Source organism: Phaenicophaeus curvirostris, chromosome 18, assembly GCF_032191515.1.
Source record: "Phaenicophaeus curvirostris isolate KB17595 chromosome 18, BPBGC_Pcur_1.0, whole genome shotgun sequence".
NCBI lineage: Eukaryota > Metazoa > Chordata > Aves > Cuculiformes > Cuculidae > Phaenicophaeus > Phaenicophaeus curvirostris.
Genome location: NC_091409.1, coordinates 7,824,768 through 7,836,407, shown reverse-complemented (window position 1 = coordinate 7,836,407; position 11,640 = coordinate 7,824,768). Strand labels below are relative to the sequence as shown.

Below are 11,640 nucleotides of genomic sequence, written 5' to 3'. Positions count from 1 at the left end.
CAACAGGTCTTTCCTACCTAGGTACTCACCAATGCCAGGGATTATCCGGAAAAGGTTATTCACCTCCTTGTCCACAGCTGTGGTGATGATCTTCACCCGGGGAAAAGCATAGGCGACTGAGTGGACACCCATCTCTGCCATAAGCAGAGAGAGGAGGAAGATTTTGTCTTCTGGGACATCATGATCCTGTGGGAAAGGCAGAGAGACAGCTCAGGGTAAGGGTGTCCAAGGCATGTTATGGCCCATGCCTCCAGGGAATGGCACTTGGAGCAATCAAGGGCCTTCCTTGAGCCACTTTCTCTCTTCCCCTCTCCATGGCCAGCCTGGGGTTAGAGGACCAAGAAACCAACTTAAATCCAGGCTGCTGCTACACAACGAAAGGGTGACTTTGTCATCGCCTGGTTATGGAGCCACAGAATCATAGAATGGTTTGGGTTGGAAGGGACCTCAAAGCCCATCCAGTTCCAAACCCCTGCCAGGGGAGGACACCTCCCACGGGATCAGGTTGCTCCAAGCCCCATCCAACCTGGCCTTGAACACCTCCAGGGATGGGGCAGCCATCACTGCTCTGGGCAACCAGGGCCAGGGCCTCCCCACCCTCCTCATGAAGGATTTCTTCCTAATTTCTAATCTAAATCTTGCCCCTTATAAATTAAAGCCACTCCCCCTTGTTGTATGACTCCATACCCTTGTAAAAAGTCCCTCCCTTGTGCTGGCTCCCATTGCATGATTGGTCACAAGGAGGAGACAGTTTTGGCACCAGGCCCCTCAGTATGGCTGGTGTTCTGCACGTTATCTCGGGGAGAACCACCCGCCCTCTGTGGTGTGCCCAGCATCCTCTGTACCAGCAGCACTCGCACGGCCATCATAGCTGCTGCGCCCGTGGAGACCGTGCAGTCCATCAGGATGACGTGGTCTTCACTGATGTCCTTTGGCAGCCGCAGATAGTGGAGCTGGGCAAGGGGGAGAGAGATCAGCTTAGAGGCTGAAGGTGAATAGAGCAACCCACGCCCTTCTCTTAGAGGGGTGAAGGATCTTCCCCACATAGAATCATAGAATAACCAGGTTGGAAGAAACCCACCGGACCATTGAGTCCAACATCTCTGTCTCTGGAACCTCAGCTGTCAGCTTGGAGCCAAGTGCTGGTGCAAACACTTACATAGCGAACCAGCCCTTGTGTGCGCAAACACGCTGGCAAAACACACTTCAGAAGCTTTCAAAGCACTCAACCCCTGCCAAGACCCACTCTCGGATCGCTGAAGAGCTCTCAGGAACTACCTGAGTCCCGCCCCACATGCAGGCTAACGCCAGGAGATGCCCTTGGCAGCCCAGGGCCCCAGGCGTTACCTCTGGCTCGCCCGTGTTGCAGTTGGTCTGGATGAGGATGGTCCCGATGCGGACGTCCTTGCAAACCGCTCGCAGTGCTGGCTCCATGGTCTCACCTGCTCGCAGGATGGACACCCCGGTGATCTGCAGCACACGGTGAGGGTGAACGGGAAGGCACGGAGCAGGAGATGCACACCATCCCAGTGCGGCACTGGGCCTCAGCAACGGGGGACGCTAGCGGGCCGCCCCAAAACACATCCCTTCCAGGAGCAGGTTGTGCTGCTCGCAGTCATACTCATCATACTCATGATGCTCGCATCATACTCATGATAGCAGGCACCAAATGCAGGCCTGATGGAAGCCCCGCAAAGCCAGAAGTGTCCTGATCCTGAATCCACACGACTTTCAACGTAGCCCCGTGGGGCAGACTGGAATAGCACCTTTTGCTTCCACTTACTTGCTTCCCGCTGTATGTCTTCCCTTCGTAGTCCTGTCCCTGAGGGGTCTGGACTGTGCAACTCTGCAAAAAACACGTGAGAAGCATTACCAGGGGCTCTGACGTGACCCTCGGAGGAGCCAGCCAGCTGCGGATTGGTCTGGCTCCTTGGAAAATGAGGCTGGACAGAGAGTTGTCACCCAGGGCCATGCCCCTGCTCCTTGGCCTAGGGGAGTCCTGCCCCCTTTCAGCTTAGAAGGAAAGGGTGGACACACAGGGAAGGTGGGAGCAGCAGAGCCAGGACTGTCCAGGCTCCAGGGCAGTTATGGGACAGGAATTGGAGAGGAAACACAGCTCCTCCTGCCCACCCTCCCGGCTACAGCACCAAACCCACCTGGAACGGGAGCAGGGAGAGCGCATGCTCAATCAGCAACCGCATAAGCCTCTTGGAGTAGAAAATGAACTCATCTCTGCTGGTCTCCCTGTTTCTAGTGGGGAGGGAAAGGCAGTGTAAGCTCTGGAGCAAAATGTGCCCCAGGAGATGCTGACAGAGCACAAAGGTAGAGGAGGGCAGACACTGCCCCTGTCTTGTTTGCACCCGAGTTCACTGGCTGAGCCTGGAATTGCAATGGCAGCTTAAGGTAAAAGGCAGAGAAATTGCAGGCCAGACCATGGAGCGCTCACAGCGCAGCTCCTGTATGCAAGGTCCACCCCCATCTATCCTGTCCCATGTCCCCAAGTCATGAGGACAGGGCACAAGTGAGATTTGGGGATCTGAAGCAAGCCAAGCCCATCCCAGCTAGCAACCAAACCCCACCCTGCCCCGGGGGGCTGTGGTGCCGAGGGCTTTACCTGATGATGGTGTGCATGCCCCTCACCTGAGGGGTGCTCTTCAGCACGCTGAGGGTCTGAGGAAGGGGGTGGCACTGGTGGGCAGAGGCCAGGGCAGCCCTGAAAACCAAACACGCAGTCAGAATGTCTCCAGGCAAGGCTGGAGCACAGCACACGGCCAGAGCCATCCTCCCAGATGTCATCTCACGCTGCAAATGCACACCAAGGCCATCCAGCTGAGCCGAATGAGCGGCCAGCCCTGCCCAGTGGCAGAGGAACCTGCTCCCACGTATGGGGCAGGGAGCGGGTGACCAGCGCAGCCAGCGGGGTCTCACAACCCAAGGAGCTGCCCTTCCTGCTGGGCAGCAGCCCATGGTTGGCCCATCTTGCTTTCCACTGGTTGGGAGGGAAGTGGATAATAAAATCAAGATCTTCTCCTGCTTGGGAGTGTTATCTGGTGGTGGATCCTGAACTCATGGGGTAGGGAGGAGCTGCTGCGGCTCTCTGGGTCCTCCAAAACAAGTGCCAGATGTCACCAAGAACAGACAGGCAACCAGGCCCACGTCAACCAGACTGGGCAGTGCGGTGGGGACAGCTGTGCCACCCAGTGAGGGCTGCAGAGCCAGGCTGCAACGAGACCATTTCAGAGAGCTCCTGGCCCATTCAGGGATAGTCAGATCCACGCCAAATTGGGAACAGCTTCAAGACTTTACGGCTGGATGGGGCCAGCCTTGTGTGACTCATCTCCACATAACTAATAGGGTTGGGAGCTATTCTTGGATCAAGGGAACACCGTTGATGGGGAAGAGCACAATGGGGCCCCATTAGTCACCTCTCTCTTTGAGAGTGGCAGTAACGAGAGGAAGGTCAACATCTATTTGACTTCTACTAGGCTGGGCAGGATGGACGAAGGACTTTGTCTGGGAGGAGGGCTGGGGTCCGAAAGCCATACATCAGATCACAAGCGTGCCAGCAGCTGCATCCCATCACAGAGATGCTGGGAAGGAGGAGAAGAGAGCAAACAAATGAAAGCACCATGTAATTAAGATTTCAAATCAAGCAGAAGCCTGCATTAATTGCGCACACACAGAGGCACACAAGCGGAGAAGACAGAGAAGATGACTCGGTAGGACTGGAGGCAGGCAAGGCTAGATGATTCGAGGCCTCCATCCATACAGCCATCTCCTGGTCTTGGCCAACCAACACCAAATGAGACATTCCCAAGGCCTGTAGGTACTTAAGGGCTCCTTCTTGCTTTTGCCAGCTCCGGTCCTGCATAGCAGCAAAGAGCCTCTATGCAAGGGACGCTCCTGTGAGCTGAGATAGCTCCTGGCTGCCACGGAGCATGGGGCACACGCTGTGCTCCCATCACAGACTCCCCGGGCTGGGGCCAAGCCCAGCGTGCTTCATCTGCCCGCAGACCCCACTGCCTGTTTGGGACAAGCAGCCCTCAAGGTCCCAGACCTGCTGTCAGTGAAGCGAGCTCCCTCTGTTAGTCACTGCCACTTAGGTTCACTCCTTCAGAACTGCTCCCACACCAGCACCATGCTGCTGGCAGCCCTCCCTCCTTCCAGACCTGGCCCAGGGACAGATTTTAGGGACACAGTTGCCACCCACCCCTGTCTAAAGCTCTCCTGTCCCCAGACGTGCAGACCCACACAGCAAGTGAGGACCTGAGCCCTGCCTTTGGTGGATGCTGGTGCCTGCTTCTAGGGGGACAGAGATCAGCCCCCCCAAAACAGAGCCACGCATCAACTCATGGCCCCAGCTAGGTCTGCTAAGGTGACACACCACTGTCCCCCAGACCAGAGGAGCTGCAGGGGTCACACCCCACAGGGCTGTCTCCTAAACTGAGCTTGCCACAGTCACCTCTCCATCACTGCCAGGGCCACGTGGCAGCATCCCACCACGCCAGCAGGATGGGCAGCCCTTCTCCTGCCCTGGTTTGTGGTGCCGCAGGCGAGATGCGGTGTGACTTAGCTCCTGCGCCTTGCTGCAGATGCCAGTGAGTGTTCTTACCCCTGAGAGCAGCCCCATGTGCCTGGGAACACCTCCCCTGCACCCCAAACTGTCAACAGGCCCCAAGAAACGCTGTCAGTGATCTGTCACCAAGCTTTCTGCACCTTCCCATGACACCTGCACAGGCACGGCTGCTCAGTGTGGGGATGGGGAGCTCGGGACGCAACCCTGCTCACGCCTCTGTCCCTGAAAGCCCAGGGAAGCTGCTCATTGTGAAGGTCCCCACAGTGCTTTCTGGGGGAACAGCAGCAGGTCCTAGTTGTGGGGTCAGGATAAAGACGGTTTTTCAAGTCCCCCCACCCTGGTTTGCCCGCACAGCCCCAGCAAAGCAGGACCCTGCGAGCTGCCTGCCTGGGTTAGTAACGCGGTTCACACTGCACAGCCCTCGCCCCCGTTCCCCGGCGTTAGTGTCACAACCAAAACCCTGCTGTTAGCGTTTATCTCCTCACATATCCCAGCGCAGCTTCCTCTGGTCACCAGGTGGGAGAGATGTTCAGGGGAGACAAGGCAGGAAACATGAGAGTTTAAGGGAAGATGGACAAACACAACATGAAACAAAGGAAAAAGCACTATCATTAGTCAAAGGGGTGAAAAAAGCCCTAATTGATCTATGGCTCTTGGAACTGCCTGGTGCCCAGGCCATCACCGTTCAGACCCCAGCGTTCCTCCCTTGGTCACCAAGTCATAGCTGCTTTCTGCAGCACAAGCTCCACTCCTGGCTCCGTGACTAGAAAGCTCTGTTGGCTTTCACTGCTCTGGAGTCACAGCAGGGATCCTGTCACACCTCTGTCCCATGTGGCACAATGCTCCAGAACCAGCTGCAGGTCTTGGAGCCCAGAGGAAAATGCTCAGCCCTCATCCAGGGCTTTGTTGCAATCCTAGAGCAAGTGCAGGTGCTCAAGACCAAGCTTGAGTAACCTTCCTCCAGCCTGTCCTGCATCCATGCAAGCTGCTGGTGGGCTCACAGGCAGGCCCATCTCCTGGCACGCTGGACGGACAATCTGCTCAAGCCTTGGAGAGTCTGGAAAACCGAGAGCACCAGGAACATGGGGAGAAACTCAGCTCTGAAGTGAACATCACCGCCTGCTGAGAAGACCTTCCTTCCCACAAATTGACCTGGACCTGCCCTGGGATCAGCATCCCTTGGAGAGGGGCTGCAGGCGAGGCAGAGGGAAGAGCTCAGGCTCCCCAACAGCCGCCTCACTATGGGTTTCACCACAGCTGAGAGCTCCCCAGCTCTGCCAGGAGGGATGGAAGGAGCAGATCTCAGCCCGCCTGCAAAAGCAACGCTTCCTGTCCCTCCTCCTGCCAGGCAGGACCGCGACGGAACATTCAGACCAGCACCCATGAGCACATCAAGAAAACTTTGTACTTTGGAAACTTATTTCCCCCCCCAACCCAAGAACAAAAGCTTTAAAGGAAAAAAGAAGAAGAAAGAAAGAAAGAAAGAAAGAGAGAGTGAGAGAGAAAGGGGTGACCATCTCTCAGGAAGGCTTCAGGGAACATCCTCAGCTCTTTGTTGAGCATGCTATCAAGCAGGAAGCAGACAAGAGACATCCAGCTACAAAGGAGCAAATGCAGTCAAGGCATTTCAAACACGTACAGGAGCTGGCTTTCACGGCTGACATTTCAAACGAGGGCTATTAAACTGCGCCACGGGGTGATATTTCGAGACACAATTGGTAAAGGGCATGCCAAGCCGATTGACACCTTGTGGATGGGGAATATTGATTGGTCAGGGGAATCGGCTGAAAAGAGCACTGGCTCCGAGAGCTGGGCTGGGTGCATGGTGGACGGGATGGAAAACAGGTTGGGCTCGGCAGGCTGGAGCTTGCCAGTCTGGCTTTTGCTGCTGAGCTCCAGGAGGAATACTCACCTGGGCACAGATGTAAAGGGAGTGCCTGTATGTAATTATAACCCCAGCATATGCATGGTTAAACATGTGGGAGGCTGGACAAGAAATACTCCAACTGCAAGGACTCTAAGGTCTGACCTGCACTCTGAGGGGATGCAGAGGAAGGCAGCGATGCTCCTCAGCAGCCACCAGTCACAGGAGCAAAACAAGGCTTGCAGGTGCAGGGAATGGCACAACTTTCTTCAAACTCCTTAGAATTCACCCATTTGATCAGCTGAGAGCTGGGGAGAAGCACTCCCTGCCACCTGCTGGGTGAGGGGAGGCTGCCCACAGCCAGCCTGGAGCACAAGGACCAGCAAAGCACCTCAGACTGGGTCCAGATCTAAGGACCCAGGTTTTATTCTACCAGCTACAAAGGCCTCACTGCGTCCCCACGGCCACGAAAAGGTGGTGGCATCACAACAGCAACCGTGACATTTAGATGAAGCCATTCAAGACAAGAGGATGGGGAATTGTTTTAAATGAAAAGCCCCAGATTTGCTGAGCACGTCTCACTTGACACATGTCTCTGCATCCACCTCGCTCCTCGCGTGAGCGCAGAGCCGCAGAGGAGCAGATGGGAAACCACAGCAGCAGGAAAAGCACTGGGACTCCAGGAGTGTAAGCAGATTTTTGGCAGGAAATTTTTTTCCAGTCTTTCTGGCAAAGGCATAAATGGAAACCACGAGCTTTAAAGAGAACATAAAAATGCCTGTGGCTGTGGTTATCACAGTTATTCCTGGAGGTCAGTTACCTTCCCAAACTTGCTATTGTGAAACTACTCTTTGCTATAATATTATAATACTTGATTTTTAAGGGGCACGAAAAGATCAGCTGTGCAACTGAGCTTTGATTAAAGAGGAGAGAAGGGAAGTGTTATGTTTGTGTGCATATACACGGCCATATATATATCCATACACACCCACCTCCTCAGCCTGCTTTCTAATGTTATTCCTGCAATGTTTTAAAGTCTCTCCACGCTAAAATGCACCTTCCCACCCGGACCTCCTGACACGCCGGGAAGCTTACGCCTGGCACACGGTGTCTGTGTGGAAATGTCAGGCCCCGTGGCGTTAAAACAAACAGCAATAAAATAAAACATCCAGTTGCCTAGCCTAGGACATGAATGGCTTGCGTACAAATCACTAAAGCAGTCTTTTTCCTGTTCATTTTATGTATTTTAAAAGCCTTTTAATGCCAAATGTAAATTTTAGGGTTACTTAGTTAAGTGTCTCCATATAATGATGGAGATCTAAATGGAAACCCATCTGCCGCAATGCTCCCTACAAGAATACCTGGAAACTCAGCCGGCTGCTTAATGGAAGCAAGAGAGCCAAGTCCCATCTGGATCCACACACCAAAGAGGTGAAATAACTCAATGAATACTTTATAGAATCCACTTATAGGTGCCGAGAAATTAGAAACCTCGCTGGATTAGGGCATAACTATTTTTCTAGTCCCCAGGCAGCTGCTGTGCAGGACAGCAGGTACCTCTCACCATGCCGAGGCTGTTCTGCTCCTCCTGGGGACCATCAGGTTGGCAACCCAGAGCCTCTGCGTGCGGCGAGGGATCCAGAGCTCCCACCACCTTTGAGCTGCTTTAGTTAATCTTATAATTGATGTTTAACGAAGTCTAATGATGTTTAATCATCAGGGATGGAGAGTCCCTCTGAACAACAGTTGGTCTTAGAGGATGAAAGGAAATAAGAGAGAATCTCAGGACGCAAAACCTCCCCTCTCGCAGAGACTGGGGGTCTCCAGCTTCAGGGCTATGCGCTCAAGCTGGTGGCACCCTCGCAGGACGAGTACAGCCCTGGGAACAGCCCTCTCCCTGCTGGTCCCAAAGCCAAGGACAAGGTGGATTTTCACCAGCTTTGAGCGTGAGGAGGCTGTGCGTTACGCGAGCGGCCGGTCTTGACTGCAGGTTGGGGTTAGGCCAAGCAGTGCCTGGCATTGGAAATGCCTCGGGCTGCACAGACAGGACAGAGTTAGGGGCTCTTACCTGACACTGAGTTCACGCTGCGGCAGCAACACAAAGACACAATGCAACCGGTATTAAGCATTGTCAACACCAGGGTCGTTTCAAGACAAAAGAAAAGGAAAAATAGGAATATTTTCCTGCATTCACACGTAGCCTTTTCCCCTTCTTCCCCATCCCAGGTAAATGAAAGCCCCCCAAGCCAACCCCTCGCCTGGCTCGCAGCAGAGCTCTGAGGAGGAGCATCCAGCCACGAGCTTCCCTGGTCAGATCTCAGAGGCTTGGAGAAATGGCCATTTCCCTGCTCCTGGCCTGCGCCCACGGCCACACGCCCTCCTCAGCCCAGGGGTGGTGACGGTGCCAGGGCTCTGATCCTTGCTCCTGTGATCTAGGGTTTAGTAACCATCTTGCTGACCTGCCAGAGCTTAGTGCTGTAAATCAGGGCAGTCAGAGAACCCTGACTGCCGCGTGCAGCCCTGCGGAGAGCGGGGTGCGCCAGGAGGGGGGACTTCCCATCACACCTTTGCAGCAGAGCGGTCCCTCCCGAGCAGGCATGGAGGCACGATGCTGCCTGCCAGCTCACATCCAGGGGCCGAGCGGCTCCTGCTGTCTGGGAGCTCAGAAGGGCCTGCAGGAACCGAGCTCTTGCCTTTCAAGCATAGCCACCTGCAGGTCACGCTCCTTCCACCTCACAGGACATCCCTCTGAGCGTTACCACGACTTAAACATCAAAGGTAGAAACGTGGGGTGGGAGGAGACCGCGCTGCTCACGGATCAACACACAACAGCGTCGTCTGATTGAAGGGTCCCAAACTCAAATCATGGGTCAGGACTGGCCCAGGACACACAGCAGATTTGTTAAACCCAATGATGGGGAAGGAGATGGAAGAATTTGCCTGGATCTGGGGTCAGGCTCGGCATCAAACTTCACAAGACTGGGTTTTGAAACCCATGGGCTGAATCCAAAATAGGAGTGGAAAAGGGGGCTCTTGACTGGAAAGACTATGCAGCAGTCTCTGTAGGGGGGGGGGTAAAGAGAAGAAGCCAGAGAGCTCATGTCTTGCAGGGTTTGGGGTGATGCTGGCCCTGGGAGGGAAGCAGGCAGGGAGGGCTCATCACTCATCACTGGAGGATGGTGGTTTGTCCCCAGATGCCTCGCTCTCCCAGGGAGAGAAGGAAGCTGCTGCTGGACCACAGCTCACGGTGGAGCCTTGCTCTAACCTCGTGGAAGGGACAAAGCAGTCCCCTTCGCCGAAATGGAGGGAGCCAGGCAGGGAGGAGTTCACAGGGACATGCCTGGAGCACAGCGGGAAGCCAGGCCATTCCCACCTCAGTTCCCACAGCATCGCTTCCCAAATGCCACCGCTGCACAGGCAAGGATGACCCCACCATCAACACCCGGGGCACCAGGCAGCTCTTACCTCCTCCAGCTGGCTGTGGACGTGCTGAACGATCAGGTCGATTGCCACCGTGTTGCCACTCCCTGAAGTGAACCAGAAGAAGAGAGATAGCCTGGTCAGAACCATAGTGCCAGCACTTTTTGAAACACATCTCTTCCCCAAGCTTACCACTAGGTTAAAAAATACACTGTACCCCAAGCTCCCCCTCCCTAGAAAAGAATCAGCCAGCAGGAGACGTTCCTGCTAGATTAAATTCTTATTTAGTAATCTATTATTGAGTATCTAGAAATCACTTCTGGCTTTGAAATCATTGAAGTTGCAGGAGCTGGAGAGGGCAAAGTGCAAACTTTCCCTCAGGAATCCGCTTTTGGCCAGTGTTTGGAGACAATCAACTGGAGGAACCTTCACTTTGGCACGGGACAGCCACTCTTCTGTCCTGGCCAGCAGGAGGGCGGTGGGACTGGCCAGCAGAGCTGAGGGCAGATGGACAAGCTCCTTCAGGTCCCACTTGGGACTGAGCCACTGGCAGCTTGCGGCAGCGCTGGGCAGGTACCTCGGGGCACGACGATGTCGGCCAGCCGCATGGTGGGCTGGATGTGCTGGTCGAAGGCAGGCTTGACAAACTTATTGTACTGCTTGATGACGCCCTCGATGTCACGGCCACGCTCGCTGATGTCCCTGCGCAGGCGACGAACCAAGCGGATGTCTGAGTCTGTGTCTACAAATATCTTCAGATCAAGGAGCTGGAATGAGAGGGGAGGGAACAAACCCCACCAGGTTAGGCGTGTAACTCGAGCGGATCTTCACCAGCCACAGCTATTCGGCTGAACCCTACGCACAGCACAACACCAGTTTAACAAGGCTTGGCTCAGCTCTGCTTTGCTCTGGACTGGAAGGAGTTTTGCCTCTGCAGCCCCTACACCTGAACCTGGCTGGTTGTGCAGAGTCCCTCGCTGCTGCCTGCTCCTTACTCTCATGCCTCCTGAGACCCACCTTGCTTCAAACGCTGTCCCCACCTCCAAGCAGCCCCAACACTTCGGCTGGATGTTGTTTAAGAGGAAGGAGGAGACGAGAAGTTAACAGACCAACAGGCTTAACCCAGAGACGCTGGCTTGTGAGTGCTGGAGGGGAGCCAAGCACAGCAGGCAGGTCAGCTCATGACATGCCCTTAACTGTGAGACAAGAGCAAGAACGCAGAGGAAGCTCCTGGGGGATTTACCCAGCTGTCCACTGGAGGTCATCCTTGCTCCAGGAAAGCACAACCCAAACGCTCACTTGGCAGGGAAGAAACTTTTCTAGACTGAATTTGGCTAAGTTCGCATATGGCTCACTCCTTCCTACAGCACTTTTCATGCATCCAAACAATTCCCAGCAGAGCCTGAAGTAGTGGATGAGTAGGAACACCAGGCTTTGCGCAGCAGAAGTTCAGCAGACTGCTTCTGGCTGTGCATGCAGCGTGGAGGTGGGCTATTTCTAGTCCTATTTATGCTGCACCACTGCCAGGGACCAGGTCACTGCTTGGCTTCTTGTTCCTGGGAACAAACCACTGGGTTCAAAGCCGCTGCTGAAACATCTGACCTCTGCCAGGGGCTCTTCCCTTACTGCTGCAAGAGTTGAAGCTATTTCTCTTGCACAGTGAAGCGTAAACTGGAAGAGAAGGTTCTCCCTGCTGCTGACCTTCAGGAGAAAGCACACGCCCACCGTGTCCCACCAGCTGGCTATGGGATGTAGGGCTGATGGTGAAGCATCATGTCAA

At 54.7% G+C, this 11,640-nt stretch overlaps 1 protein-coding gene across 4 annotated transcripts in view; it reads right to left on the bottom strand.

The window, feature by feature from the left end:
- The window catches only part of UCKL1 (uridine-cytidine kinase 1 like 1), a 179,119-nt gene that overhangs the window by 919 nt on the left and 166,560 nt on the right, over positions 1-11,640 (bottom strand). For 3 of the 4 annotated variants that reach the window (XM_069871534.1, XM_069871535.1, XM_069871531.1), the window contains 9 exons: positions 10,438-10,627; positions 9,906-9,967; positions 5,062-5,081; positions 2,615-2,713; positions 2,157-2,250; positions 1,784-1,846; positions 1,348-1,470; positions 846-953; positions 30-186 (listed from right to left, as the gene is read on the bottom strand). In XM_069871534.1, the coding sequence (XP_069727635.1) occupies positions 30-186; positions 846-953; positions 1,348-1,470; positions 1,784-1,846; positions 2,157-2,250; positions 2,615-2,713; positions 5,062-5,081; positions 9,906-9,967; positions 10,438-10,627 (916 nt within the window). Of the gene's footprint in view, positions 1-29; positions 187-845; positions 954-1,347; positions 1,471-1,783; positions 1,847-2,156; positions 2,251-2,614; positions 2,714-5,061; positions 5,082-8,508; positions 8,526-9,905; positions 9,968-10,437; positions 10,628-11,640 lie in introns of all 4 variants that reach the window. The other variant, XM_069871532.1, reaches the window with a different exon arrangement.